This window comes from Cololabis saira, chromosome 9, assembly GCF_033807715.1.
Source record: "Cololabis saira isolate AMF1-May2022 chromosome 9, fColSai1.1, whole genome shotgun sequence".
In the NCBI taxonomy this organism is placed as follows: domain Eukaryota; kingdom Metazoa; phylum Chordata; class Actinopteri; order Beloniformes; family Belonidae; genus Cololabis; species Cololabis saira.
This window is the reverse complement of record NC_084595.1, coordinates 25,637,099-25,651,901: the sequence shown is the minus strand read 5'-3', so window position 1 is coordinate 25,651,901 and position 14,803 is coordinate 25,637,099. Positions and strand designations below refer to the sequence as shown.

Below are 14,803 nucleotides of genomic sequence, written 5' to 3'. Positions count from 1 at the left end.
GTTTCCTTCCGATAAGACCATGATTGTGCAGATTTGGTTGAGCAGTAGAACAGTGCACCATGATTCGAGCCAACTAAATTTTCCTGCAGGTTTTGTGCAGTTAGACTCAATCTCTCTCTAGCAATGGTTTAAACACTTTAGCACTCTAAAAATGCTCCTCATCTGACATGACTTCAGCTTGACCTGTATGGTTCTTAACCGCCATCTTTAATTTCCCTTTGAAGGATGGAAACAGCTACTCATTTAACTATTCACGTGTACCTGTAGCAAACTTGAGGAGTCGATCCTCCAATAATGACATTACTGTACCCTTCCTATTTTTTTAATTAAATGTATGCAAATATATGTACCCAAATTTTAGGGCTTTTTGGTTGGTCATGACATCACCCATGTCATGAAATGAATTTGTATGCAATCTCTGCTGACAGTCAGACAAACAAACAGCACTTACAAGTTACAACATACCTCTGCTACAGCTTTCACCTTAGAGGAGGTAGAAGTGAGCGAAGCGTTGCTGCTGCAGTGCAGCGCTAAAAGTTGCGATGACAGATGGAGTGCTTTTACGTGGTGACCACTCAGAAGGAAAAAGAAAATTTTCCAGTTATACTGGTATGAAATAAGACACTGATGTGCACTCTGGATATCAAGCAGACTACAGTGAAGTCTATTCACAAAGCTGAACACTAATAAAGAAAGATGCTCAAAACTCTGTGTTGGCTTGGCTCAAACAGGCAACGCTGCAAGAGAGGTCAGGAAAGGTGTGTGTGTGTGTGTGTGTGTGTGTGTGTGGGGAAAACAATGGTGGTAATAATCCAGACACTGAAGATGATACAAAATATTTAATCTCGTTTTTTTTTTTCCTTTTTTCTACCAAGATGAGCGATCATTACTCCAATCAGAGATACATATGATAATGTGCCCCTCCTGAACCAGCCCTGACTCAGCTCATACAGCAGTCCTATTTGGAAATGTCATTGGTCAGAACAGTTCATATGAAGATGTCACAGGCAGGCAACACTGCAGGCAGAGAAGACAGATCTTAGAAAACGAAGCAGGCATACACTTACTTTACAATATAATCACCAGACTATCAACAGGCATTCTGTATAAAATACAACCATAAATTAATTTGTAGTGGCTATGTACAGGATCTTTTAAAAAATAAAGTCTTATTCAACTCGGTGCAAATAAAAGCGCCTCTTTTTCTTTTCTACTGTCAGTCTGATACATTCCTATTATATAATTCGTTTTCTCTACATCATACAAAATGAAAACACTTTGGTTTGCTTTGTAACAGAGCCAAAATGAAATAAATTACAAAAAAAAGAAAAAAAAGACAGATATCATTTGGATGCAGTACCACACAACAGTCACCACTATTTGCTGGTAAAAATGACCACATTTAGAAATAAACACACATATTAGCTATTCAAGCAGTCCCTTCAGGTATTAAAAAAGCCATCACTGATCACAGAGGTTTTGTAAAAGAGGATATCATCAGTGTGTGGCGCAGCTCTCAGGGGACTGTCTCGTACTCTTTCAAGTGAGTTTAAAAATAAATAAAATAAACAATCAAAATCAGTGTTTCTCTGAAGTGACACATCAGAGCCCGCTGATATTTAACCATGGAGATGGATGACGGGAGAGCCGGGCGAAGGCACGGAAATGGATAGATGAGACGAGAGGATGACAAAATGGAAGAAAGAGAGCTATACTTCCTGTGAGGAGAAAGTATAGAGTGTTAAGGACAGGCAGACAAAGGGAGGGGGAGAGGGGACCAAAGGTAGCAGAGGCAGGGGGAAACTGAGGCAGGGATCAATAGGATGAGAGAAGGCCTCCTCAAACGTAGCCTTGTGCTGTGATCTTTCAAGAGATGCTCGGCGAGAAGCCCAGGAGACCTTCCCTTCAGACAGGGTCGCAACCCTGCTCACTGACGAATGAGGGAACCGCAGAGAGAGCAAATGGAGGGAAGCATGACGGGAAGTGTGATCTGACATAGCTTAAAACCCACACACACACACAGACATTCCTCCATCTATGACATCTCAGGCCTAAGTTCCCTTGGAGCCCTGTCTTGTCACACAATGACTTGCTGCTCATCTAGCATCTCGGCAAACCCGACACCAAATTACAGCTGGCACTTGTGCCGCACCGCACGCACGCACACACACCGACTGAATCTAGGCATCAGTCTACAGCTGGAGGGGAGATACAATTGTAACACACACCAGCGCTGGGAGAAGCAGCGTTACTTTGATTGCGTAAATGCCTATATGCAAACACTCACTCGGTGGATACACAGCTCACATACACATGCCTCTGTCTCTGGAAAGACTGATCAAAGTTGAGCTGTGGGCACAGGAGGTGGGGCAGATGGAGAGGGCGGCCAGCCTGGGGCGCAGCATCACAGAGAGCATGTTTGTGTTTGTGTGTCAGTCCGTGTGTGTGCGTGCATGAGAGACAGAGAGAGAGTGCTGCTGCCCAAATACATTATGTTATGTGTTCATCTGTGAACAAGTAGTTACAGAGTGAGTATGTGAGATTTCTTACAGGAGCTGTGTACTCTCCTGAGAGGATGGTGGGGCTTCTCTGTGTCTGCATGCATGCACGTGTAGAAGTACATGAGTGTGTGTATGTGTGTGTGTGTATAAATGCTTTCATGTGTAGCCGCCAAGGCAAACACACGGGGAGATGAGAGGGAAGTAGACCAGCCTTTCAAACAAGATTAGGGCTGTGGCTGCCTAAAGGCCTGCCTGCCTGCCTGATGACACTCTGCATAGACCGGGTGACATCTATATTAACACCACGACAGCAGGCCCAGTCTGCTGTGCCTCCTCAAAGACAGAGGAGGTGTCTCTTTCAGTGACTGAGGATGGTCGCGTTACAGGGTTTAAAGGGGCTGCAGATCATTTTTCTGCAACATCTAATAGCAATAGAGTGCCACCCAATTTTTCTTAAAAGATTTCCTGATGAGGTGATTATTATTTATTTTTTGAGTTACTTTTTGAAAACAAAAACAACTTTTTTTAGCCACTGCATTAAAGCACTGACAGATATTACTACAAGCCCTGGTCTTGCGGTCCAGTTTTGTGTTGTGTAAAGGAGCACATCTGGAGGCTTCCATCATAACTGCTAATCAGCTTAGCAGTCTAAGTCGATAGAAGACTATCCAAATTATGACCAGTGAGGGGATAAAAATGGAAGATACTTCAGTACAAAAATAATTTGAAAAATATAAACGGTACCAAAATTATTTCAATTGAATAATTGTTTATCAACGTGGCAGAATGATAATATGAGACCTGCATTTCTATGAATGTGGATGAAACAAAATAAATCCTCTTGGAACACTAAGAACAATCTCAGTTTGTGTGACACTTGTAGCAAGGATGGAGAGATGGAAGAGTGAAGAAAGCAGCTAACACAGCTGAAATAAAACTAATTTCATCCATCAATCCACTCATTCTCATCTTTAAAACCAAAAGAATGATTGTTATAATAATCATTGAAGGGATTTTCTGGTTTGATACAAAAAAATGACACTCCAGGAAACGTCTGTACATCATGAAAAATTAAAGACATAAAGTTATAGAGAAGTAAAAAAAAAAAAAAAAAGAAGAAGAATAAATGTAGCTGCTCCTCATTGTCCAGCAATAGACGAACAGGAGAAACGTGAAGAAGAGAAAGGTCGGTGGGCGGACGCAGTGATCTACCCGGGGTTGTTTTTCTTCCTTTTATTTGGACTGGAGTTGAGATCCAGTTTCAACTCTCGGTACTGCACCTGTTAAAACACACAGAGTCGCACACACGCACAAAAACACAAACACATACACACACACCACCCAGTCAGGTGGAAAGAGCAAAGGATGCTTGAATAGCACAGAGACCCTCCAGAGGTTCCAGTCCAGCTGTGTGGAACATTGGCCTCAGGGAAGGGATTACACACTGATTACAGCACACACACACACACACACACACACACACACACACACACACACACACACACACACACACACACACAAACACTCACATGCACTCACACAACAGCAGTACATGTACACTGTTCAAAGCTCCAAAAACACTCATGCTCACTCACAGACGCAGTACAAAGATATGCACATATTCCCACAGATGTGTAACAGTGGCCTAAGGGAAGGGATAACACATAAAAACAAAGAGCAGGGCAAGAGCTCATGGGAAAGCTTGGAGAGACAACAGAGTCATCTCAGCAGAGCAAGATGGCAAGAAGGGAAAGGGCAGAAAGATGGGAGGGAGACCGGCAGCAGGAAAAATTGCACTGTAATCCGTTAATTAATCAGAAAACTTGAAGTTCCGGCTAATACAGCATCAGCACATTACTGATTACACGCAACTTAGTACAAGCTAGCTTCATTTCAGGGGGCTGCATGACCAGTCACTGAGTCAGGGTTACAGTCATTAACTCAAAGTCTGTTGAGTAATATCCTGGCTTAGAAGGTTACATAAACAAGCTCGCAGGAGATATTAAGCCTCATTCATGGTACAAAAGACACAAAAAAGGCAGCAATGGACAGTAGTGTACTGTCTTACAACTTTTTTCTCTCCTGTCAGCCTGTTTTAGCTGCTGTCAGATATCAGAGAGTAGTCTGTCTATGCAGAACTCTCCTTCATCTTAATAACAAGCTGGCGCTGCAGATGTCCCCTGCTTGATGAGGCTCCAGTTACCAAAAATCTATTCTCTATCTACAGTTTGCCTAAAAGGTTTACAGAAACTCTAAAATCTGAACCAGGGTGATGAATAACTTTACAACACACATATTTGAACCTCTCCCTGCAATTAATTGTGGGTCAAAATTCAACAATGTAAACATACTAACTTAGTCCAGTTATAAAACACTTTTGAAACTCTAAGGCATCTTATCACCTACATTTAGTAGTGGGAGAGCCCAGTCCAGATCTGAGAGAGAGGAATGCAGACTTACACAAGTCAGGAATGTCTCCTGGAGATCTTTCCTATTAGCAAGAGATCCGAAGATAATCAGTTCAACTCGGTGTGGTTGCTAAATTTGAATCAAACAAGCAAACCCATAGAAAGCAAAACTATTGAGAAAACTCATTTTGAGAATCACAAAACTCTGGAACCATCAAATGATGATCTGCAATAAACTGTAAACTTGTGCAACATCAAGGTCTCGAGTCACTGTCAATCAAGTTTAATATCATCAGGCAATGAGAGGCTTTGCATCCGAGAGAGAATGCACCTTTAAGCTGAAACTTGACCTAAATTGAGCATTTCAGCAAGGGAATGGTGTTAAAGACGCACCAAAACAGACTGTTGGACTGAAAAATGCTGCGTAACTTGATTCTTGACGCCAACATTTTCAAAAAATATGAAGACTCAAGGCCAAACAATTGATCCCACCTATTCAACTTAGAGGAAATACTAAATACCCATTCAGAACCAGCAATGTAATGAGCATCTAAATGAGAACTGGTCAAAGTGGAAAATTCTAATGGGCATTTCAGTAAATATTAGCTTTAGTTAAGTATTTAAATGTTCACATATCATTTGACCTAATTTAAAAATACCCACATGTATACATTATCTGGACCAGTGAGTCCTGGAGTCCATCACTGGGAATTTACCTGGCAACCAGCAGATTCCTGGAGGTCATTGGCCCAAGAACATGAACCAAGCATTCACAAACAGATACACTGTTCATTTTTCAGAAATTAGACAAGATAATAGATTTGTGATTTTGAGCTTTGGATAAGAATGTTGTCAAATTATTCCAGTTCAGTTTAAATAATGCCAAATCAAAGGTGTGCTTTGACCAGATCAGGGGTAGGCAACCCTGGTCCAAGAGAGTCGCAGTCCTGCATGTTCTAGACGTCTCATTGCATCGCCACCACACCTGATTCTGATTAACAGTCATCATCAGCTTCTCATCCAGGTCTGCACAACTCTGTTAATGACACAGTCCTTTGTATCAGGGTGTGATGAAGCAGAGAAACATCTAAAACATCCAGGACTGCAGTTCTCTAGGACCAGGGTTGCCTACCCCTGGAATAGATCATCCCTGCCTGTGTTCCTTTCTAGTCGTTATGCTCGACTAAACTGTATGAAATATCATCCGGCTGTAACTTCACAGTTAATGGAGAGATTTGAGTTTTCCAAAACGCTTTCTCCACATGCTAACACAATGCTTCTGGGCAGTTTTGTAGCGTTCATGCTTTTTGGGGAGACTTTACTTAAACCATCACGTCGTATGATGTTCAGCGCTGTCACTGAGAGAGTAGCACCTCTTTTTCCCCAACAGGAATTGATTCCCAATTGACATGAATCTTTAAAACGCCGGTGAGCAGATCTAGGAGAGAAACTGTTCACTCCTGGAGTGATGGACATTCCAACACACCAGCACCTTGGTGGCTGAGCAGCAACAAACAGAGACTGTCACTGGCAGTCACTTTCAACTGTACACGAATACACACACAAATACAGTTGCTAGCCTAGACAGATTCAAGACACTGACAAGTGCTAGCCACCGGATCAGAATACTAATAGAAAAAAAAAAAAGCTAACAGGCTTGGCACCAAAGAGCCAGTATCGTCTGAGGAATCTCTCCTAAGTTGATGTACTAGAGTATAGGCTACTCTGCCTGTCTGTCTGACTGACTGACACTCCCTCTGATTTTCCAGGCAGACAGCAAACTGACATCAATATGACTTCTCTGTTTTGTCTCATGGTGGGTCTGTCTACTGTGGACGAGAACGGTGGCGTCTCAGCACTGGCTAGGAACAAGCCTTCATCATCTGTTTTCTGATGGTTTTCTCTATCATTTCAATGACGCGCTCCAGTCCTCTGCCTACACTGCACAAATCCTGGATGCAAAAGAGACTCGTGTCTCTGTGAGAGTGTGTCTGTGTGTGTTTCCTCTGAAAAATGAAGAGTCATGCCTAAAGAAATAAATATGAACAAAGGGAAAATAAAAGCGCACGCTGTGCCTCCCACATCACACAGGAAGAGAGGGAATTGTCATCTTCGTACCATTTGAACAGACTCACGTTCATCCTATTTGTCCACCTTTGTTTCACTGTGGTAGTCACCAATGTCCTGTTAAGGTGCTTAAAGAGAGGTTAGGCCAGCATGTGTTCCTCTCTACGCCTCACTAGGCAGCCAGACTGCACTTGAATCCGGATCCTTCTCACTGCCCAAAAGGCAAGCTAACATCCTATTCAACAGCTGTACAAATACAGAATCTTGTTTGATAAAGTGAGGAAGAGGAGAGAAAAGGGGATAGTCTGAAAGAATCCAGGTGGAGAAAAAAAAGGGGGGGTGATGGCAAGCAAAACAAAGAAGGAGCTGAAACTGACAAAAATATGAAGAAAGAAAAGGACAGAGTGAGACAAACCAACGCAAAAAAACAGGAGAGAAAACAATAAGATTGTGGAAAAAACTGGGTGAGACAGAGGGAGATCTGTGGACACTGGTGATGACAGATAGTGTTCTCATGTGGGTGTGGATCCTTTTATAGTCCTGCCAACTAAAGCAGACAACGGAACAAAAGCCCAGGGGACAGAGAGGGGTTTTTTGTGGCCCCATCTGTGTGTGGATGTGTGTACATGTGTGTGGGGACCATGACAGTGCTGGCAGAATGCCCACTCTGACTGCGATCAATGACAGTGGTGCGTCCATACAAGAACAATTGAGCAACTAAACAATCCACTCATCAGTGACGGAATAGCAGCACATCTGGGGTTGGTGTAATTACAAATAAATATATGCAAATGTCGAGAAACTGCAGCACACTCAAAAAAAAAATCCACCTTTGCAAAAGGGTGTCTTCAGATGCAACTTGTTCTCATCTTGTGCTGTTAGCTTTAAAAAGTAAAATGCGTATCCAAAAGTAGGGCAGGTATTGTGCAGCAGCACTCAATGTTGTTGGTCCCATTTATACGGCCAAACACCAACAAAGGCAACCAAAAAAAGAAAGAAAGAAAGAAAAGAAACATGGCAATTTAATTCTGCCTGGTGACATTCCTGTCCAAACAAAACTCTTTGTGAGTGCAAACAAACAAAAAGTTTGCTTGTCAGTAGAAAGTAAGGTTTTGTTTCTCATGAAGAGTAGCGAAGGGGATCAACAAACAGAAATGGTGCAGTGAAAAAAAAAGACTATATTTCAATCAAACGACAGCTTTCTCTCTGTGAAGAGCTGCCAGCCAGGAGAAATGGGGCTCATGTGTCACAGGTTCAGTTCTGCGTTACAGGTGACAGGCATGCCTGATGCTACACCCTTGGCTCTCTGCTCACCTCACTTCACGGCATGCACACACACACACACACACACACACACACACACACACACACACACACACACACACACACACACACAAGCATGCAAATTTGCACAAGTGGCAAACCAATGCCGACAACGAGAGCTAGTTAGAGTAAAAACTGGGAAAAAAGGGAAAGGGAGATGCGGAAAAAGTGGGACGTTAGCAAAATAAAAGATAACAGAACTGGGTAAAAGTTAAAAAAAAAAAAGTGTATGTAATGCAGCAAGCAAATAACCAATTTGAAACACAAGTGGGGAGCTTAAAGAGAACACAGACAGGAGAAAAGGTGTGTTAAGGCCCAGCACTGCTCAAAGGCTGCACCACCCTCGCTCCGTTCCTCTCCCAAATGTTGACAGTACAAGTGCAAAACAGGCTTTGAAGAACAGCTCTGCTGAAGGGGTGCCGTGTCGGGCTTCGTTTAACGGTGATACCCACAAAGCATCCCGGGATCTGCTCCTCTCTCCTTTGCTCACTGTCTCTCATTTCCTTTCTCCCTCTCACCGTGAGGTTTGACAGTGTTTTGAAATGTCAGTGTGGGCAGACAGACAAGGTGGGTGACAGCGAGCAATAAAATAAAAAATAAAAAAAAACACATAGGCGAGTAAATAAATAAATTCAAAAAAGGAAAGGGAGTGCCATTTTAATGATACTATGTTATTCTTCTCTTCAGCCCTTTTTTGCAGAGAGCACAAAACTCACTGAGTTTCATCTCAGGTGACACCTAATGGAGCATGAGGGTTATTAAATGTTTCCAGGGAAACGCTAATGTGCACAGTTCAGACATCTGCAGAATGGAGGATTCAGCACCTGACTCTACTGTTTTGTTGGGAAAAAAGGCACACCAAGGTGACATAAGCCCGTACGAAACAAATAAACTGCACAAAAAAACGGTACGGTTTTGCCTATTAGCTGCAGTGATATGACACATATTGAATGGTGACTAATTGACCACTTGCGGTGAAATGTTAAATTCCTCTCAAAACTGGTATAACTGAGTACAGACACCTCTAGTAGGGTGTGACTGATGACATATGGCATTGTTTCAGCCTTTAACTATCCTGCCTTTGCTCCCTTTATGTCCACTGAGGTTTCATTGCTAACATTAATGTTGCCTGAAAATATTAACCTGACTCCCTGCTGTTCATTACGCCCTAAATTGGAATTCATGCTTATTTTTGTATTGGGGATTTGATCCAGCTCCTTTACACCTATCATAAAGAGCCACTTGGCATGCTAATTGCCTTCGTCCTATTTATGCACTCCCTTGCTCACGTTCCTAATGGTGTCATAAAACATACTCTTGCAGCGACACATCACTAATGCCAGGTGGGGAATACTTTGCACTGCGAGGGTGTTCAGATTGGCCTTGTTTAAGAAGAAATAAAGGATCTCTGGTAAGGACTTCAAAGATGGCTAACATTTGTAAAAAATCAGAACAACTTCCAAGAAACTGTTATCCAGAGATGTACAGTGACGTTTTCACACACATGCGCTTTACACCATGCCAGCTTTTAATATGGCAGCTCACATAGGAACATAATGGCTTAAATAAACTGTGCAGGTGGTAAAAGGGAATTGCATCTTCCATGAACCATTGGTTATTGAATTTTTAAAAGGGTTTTTGGCAGGATTATTGTGGGGCCCTGGATCCGTGTTTTGAGGAGCTCCCTTTGCAAAATAGCACTTTCCATTAGATTTTCAATAAATTAGTTTAAAGTTTATTTTATGTAATTGCTATGTATTAAGAAGTAGACTGTATGAGGAGTCTAAAAGTCACAGTATACCGTAGTTTCTATGGTGCTGTCAGGCTCTGTATGTAATGATGAAATCTGACCAAGTATGGCGGTCCATTGTACTGTATATAAAGTCATTAGAACCTCGTCAGTTCTGAATGCACTGAAGCACCTCTAAATGATGCGCAACAGTGAATTGGACCCCCCCACAAAAAATAATAAAATAAATCGCAAGCATAACTGCTGGGAGAACTTGTGTGTGTGATTATGGATGTGTGTGAGGTCACACTGGGGCCCTGAAATAGCACATCATTAATCATCCACGGTGTCAGGCTTAGAGGGCTGTGCACCTATGGCAGTGGGTGCCATAGACATGTGCCCGCGAGGGGACGCTCCATTTGGACCCCAACCTCTTTCTGCATCATCCAAAGGCCTGAAGGGCTGAATGCCCCCCCGACGTCTTTGACCCAGTAAGGTGGGGGCAGGCAGTGAGGTGAACCCACCACTGGAGGGAGTGGCAGGATGCGCCACAGAGCACAATGCTCAGGTCTGTTTTTAGCCAACAACAACAAGAGCATTGCCATCTCAAAATACCAACTTTTAGATTCAACGAGAGGACAACTGTCAGATTTCAGAGTTTAAAACCTCCTGTGATAAAAATAAAAGTGCCACACCACACTGAGTCATATAAACCATTTATCAGCTCTACTTGAACTTTGCTATGTTACCTCCCAGTGCTTTTCTACCTCCATCTTCATCATGCTTCCACAGAGTCCATTTCACCCTGGTCCGTGAGCCACCAAACTCTCTCCAAAACCTGGCAGCAATTACTATTCCAGCAGCTGCAGCAATAAACGTACAGTAGCACTTACAGTTTTACTTATACAGTCGGCCCAACTCCAAGGGCACAGGCACTAGACCAGAGCACTGCACGTCTGCCCCCACCTTTCCTAGCCAGCAGGCCCTCATTAGGAGCCTTGTAAAGGGCTAGTACCTGCCGGGCTTGGGCCCCTTCACCACCATACACCCCCGGGCTCCAGGTGCGTAAGGTGGCTGCACTTCACCGGAGGGGACAGCTTGGGCTCATTTAAGTCGATGGCTTGCCTTATGCCTGCTGCTGCAGCAGGCCCCTTTAAACTACAAAACTGCATGGAACCCAAAAGGGGGAGAGCATGGGGTATGTAGGGGAGCAAGGATTATGACCCTGTAAAGATGAAAGACATAGTGGGCAACAAGCGATCAAAGAGGAAGTGTGTCAGCACTGATGTGGCAAGGGATTGGTAGTTTCAGAGGCCTCGGGTCGTTCAGCCTCAGTCTCCGTCCGTATATTTCTGTGTGTGTGTGTGTTTGTGAGTATTGAACTCAGCTCAGCAGGGCTTAACGGCCACAGTGGACACCACCGGTGCTGGATAACACCACAACTTTCACAAGCTGCTGCTTAATTGCTGTTTAAACTGCACTTTTTTCTGGGTAGCACAGCATGTCATAGTTAACACACACACACACACACACACACACACACACACACACACACACACACACACACACACACACACACACACACACACACACACACACGCACACGCACACAAACAAAACTACTGTACATTTCACCTAAGAGGGCATCTGCAGTCTGGAGCCACAAAGTTAATCTGATCTCACGGTTAATGTAGAAGCACAACCGTGAGGGGCCGGTGAACTGTTGATTTACACTCTGTTCCAATTACTAGCATTGCTGAGAAACAACAGCTAACTGTAATTGTGTGTGAGAGTATATGTATGGAGTCAATCAACTTAGTAATATGTTGGGCACTAAACTCACTTAACCTTGTTATCTTACAACACAGTTCCTGCCATGTAAGAGGAAATTGAATTAGTCTAGGAAGTTATTAATAGGAAAACATAGAAACAGCTTTGAAATAATTAGATTAGATGTCTGCACGGCTAAAACAAAGGACGGTCCATTCACTCCACATGTAAGTATAACAGTGAAGAGCCAGAGGCTGAGAGGAGAGAAACGAAAGAAGAGTTGGAGACAGAGAAGATGATGGAAGTAGCGCTAACCTTTGCCCTGACATTGAACTGACAGATGTGATGTCACCTACCACTTGCACGTCTGAGGGCACTCTGGAAAGAAAGTCCAACAGCTCATTGTTGTCAATGGTGTAAGGGTCTCGTAGCTTCTTCGTGAATTTATTCACTCCTGCAGGCAGAAAAACAGTGGGGGCAGGTAGAAAAGAGCTGGGAAGGTTAACTGCACATGGTGTATGTCGGAAATGTTGATGAATCCGTTACCCTTGTCATGCTCATTGTAACTATTTATTTCCCTAACAGGAAAAAAAAGCAGCATGCAACAAAAACAGTATTTTACCTTACACCGTGCAAATTAATAAGCAATATGACATTATCTCACCCCAGGCCAACACTATAAATCGGAGAGGGATGAAATAGATGAGGATGGTGGCAACTCCGAGAGCCACAATTGCCAGCCAGCTTAAGAAAGGCACAGTCCAGTTAAATGTGCTGCGAAGGGAGAATAAAATGAATTATACATATTTGGAGATGGCAAAAGCTCTGTCCAGCCACGCAAGTTAAAAAGTTCACCCAAAGTCTCACAGGTCAGCAATTCGGGGTGAAAACAGTCGATAATGCAATACAAGTTATATTCTAATTTTAAAATATTAAACTTTAAATCACAGGTCGCCAATGTGAAGATTCAATGAAAAGGTATTGCAGGGCCACGTGAGACATGATGGATATAAAGTCAGACAGCCTTTGTGTTTGTGTCTCAGGGTTGGGTGTCAATCTGAATTACACTCAGTTAAGCTGGCAAAAGGAAGCAGACCAGCCTGGCAATGTGGAGAAAACCCTGGGACATGTGAAGCAAAGCAGGCCGGGTGCCGAGGAGCGGGCTTACGACTCACTTCTTTATCCTCTCTCCATAGGAGGCCACTTCATCCAGTGCATTCTGCACGCTGATGCACACGTCCTGAATGGCATAAAGCTTGTTCATGAACCCCTTTCTCTCCGAGTCCTGCAAAAGGACAGATAGAGATGTAGGCAAGGAAGGAAAAAAAACATGAGGATGAGGGAGAGTGAGATGGGGAAAGGCAAAAAGGACAGGAGGAGAGAGAAAAAGGAGAGAGAGAAGACAGAGGCTGGGCACAGGCATCTTTGTGAGAACAATACATTTTAAAAAGCGTCAAAGATTTGGAGTGGGGAGCCAAATCACCAGATATCCTGCATGAAGTGACGGAGTGCTTTCATTCCAGGCAGTAATAGAGATATAAAGTTGGCAGAACAAATCAAAATGTTTTCCTCTTTACAAATGCTAACACAGGGAAATTTGAATATGTGAATAGAAAGGCAGAATTAAACTGAAAGCCGGATGGATACATCAATCTTCGGGTTCTCCCGCTCTCTTTCTACTGCTGCCAAGGCAGCTAGCAAGACGGGGCAGAGCCTTCTTTTGTTCTGCTGGCTGGCACACTGTGATGATGTCACCAGCCGTGACATCATTATCATCCTTATTAAGGCTGTCAACCACCATGAACAACTCTTCCTTTTCAACTTTTGATGGTTGTGAAATTTGAATATTGCAAGAGTAAAGGGGGGAGAAACCACAAGCGAGGCAGGCCATCTCAAGTCTATAAGCCCCGCTCCTCTGAGTGAAACAAAGCAAAGAATTTAAGGAGTCATGCAACAGTCAACGAGCTGCCTGCTGACTGACAGGCAGGTGGGGACAGGACAGATTTGGACACAATGAGCTGTTCAAAAACCATTAGTTGCGTGAGGACATCAACACACAGACTGTGTTTCTAGTGATTGGCATACTCAGGTAAGGAAAGGGAGCAGAGTAACTATCCAGAAGAACGTTACGGGGTTATGCAGTGGTAATGTCACGGGTTGTTAGTGTCAAACACCGAAGGATCAGGGGAATTTGTTCATTCAATAGTTTTACCATACTAAGACCATAAACACCTGTAAAAAAAGAAAAGAATTACAAACACCAGGATCTTTAATAGTATAATCTAGATCACGTAAAATAGATTGAACCAATCATTTTGAAAGCTCTTTTGGTTTTGGTAGGGAAACAGTGTGTATAAAAATGACTGTGTTACTGTGGAAGATCGATGAGCACTGTTAAATGAAAGAAGTAAACCCCTGTAATTCTTTTTTCTTCGTTTTTAAGCTCATAGAGGACAGTGAACCAAAGACATGAAACCTTTAGAACCTCGGAGTCCTTAACCACATTTTGCTCTTTGAGGCCAGCCACCTCACCACAACCCTCCCAATGAGACTCAACTGCCCCCAAACCCATCGTCTTCTTTTTTTGCTCTCCATCCAGGATCAGATAATGTGAAAAATGAACCATGAATCAGTCAGGGAGTCCACATGGCCTCCCCAGCAAAACCGCACAAGACAAATAGATATAATTAGACAGCCTCTTTCGGTTATTTTTCTTCGCAAATATTTTACAAGAATCCCTTTCTTTCCTCCTCCTGCTCTCCCGCTTTTCTTAGTACTTTCCTCAGAGTCCATCTGTTTTTCATTGCTCGCTCAAACAAATCTCAGAGCGCTGTGTCTATTGTGCTGGGCTTGGTTAGGCTGGGCCGAGTCGGGCCAGGTCAGGACGTTTTATTTTTGAGTCTGGACTCAGGGGAGAGTGTTTGAGGGCCATGGGAGTGGTATGGGAGAGCAGGTGGGGGTGGAGAGGATAGGTCAAAGGCCACAGGAGTATAAACCATTGCCAC

At 43.3% G+C, this 14,803-nt stretch overlaps 1 protein-coding gene across 6 annotated transcripts in view; it reads right to left on the bottom strand.

Moving 5' to 3' along the window:
- Window positions 1–849: 849 nt before the first annotated feature.
- LOC133450384 (multiple C2 and transmembrane domain-containing protein 1-like) overlaps window positions 850–14,803 on the bottom strand; it is a 147,218-nt gene continuing 133,264 nt past the window's right edge. For 4 of the 6 annotated variants that reach the window (XM_061728951.1, XM_061728954.1, XM_061728952.1 and 1 more), the window contains 5 exons: window positions 12,974–13,083; window positions 12,463–12,572; window positions 12,155–12,252; window positions 3,714–3,781; window positions 850–1,017 (listed from right to left, as the gene is read on the bottom strand). In XM_061728951.1, the coding sequence (XP_061584935.1) occupies window positions 1,002–1,017; window positions 3,714–3,781; window positions 12,155–12,252; window positions 12,463–12,572; window positions 12,974–13,083 (402 nt within the window). In that variant the 3' untranslated portion in view covers window positions 850–1,001. Of the gene's footprint in view, window positions 1,018–3,709; window positions 3,782–12,154; window positions 12,253–12,462; window positions 12,573–12,973; window positions 13,084–14,803 lie in introns of those variants that run through there. The other 2 variants (XM_061728953.1, XM_061728955.1) reach the window with 2 other exon arrangements.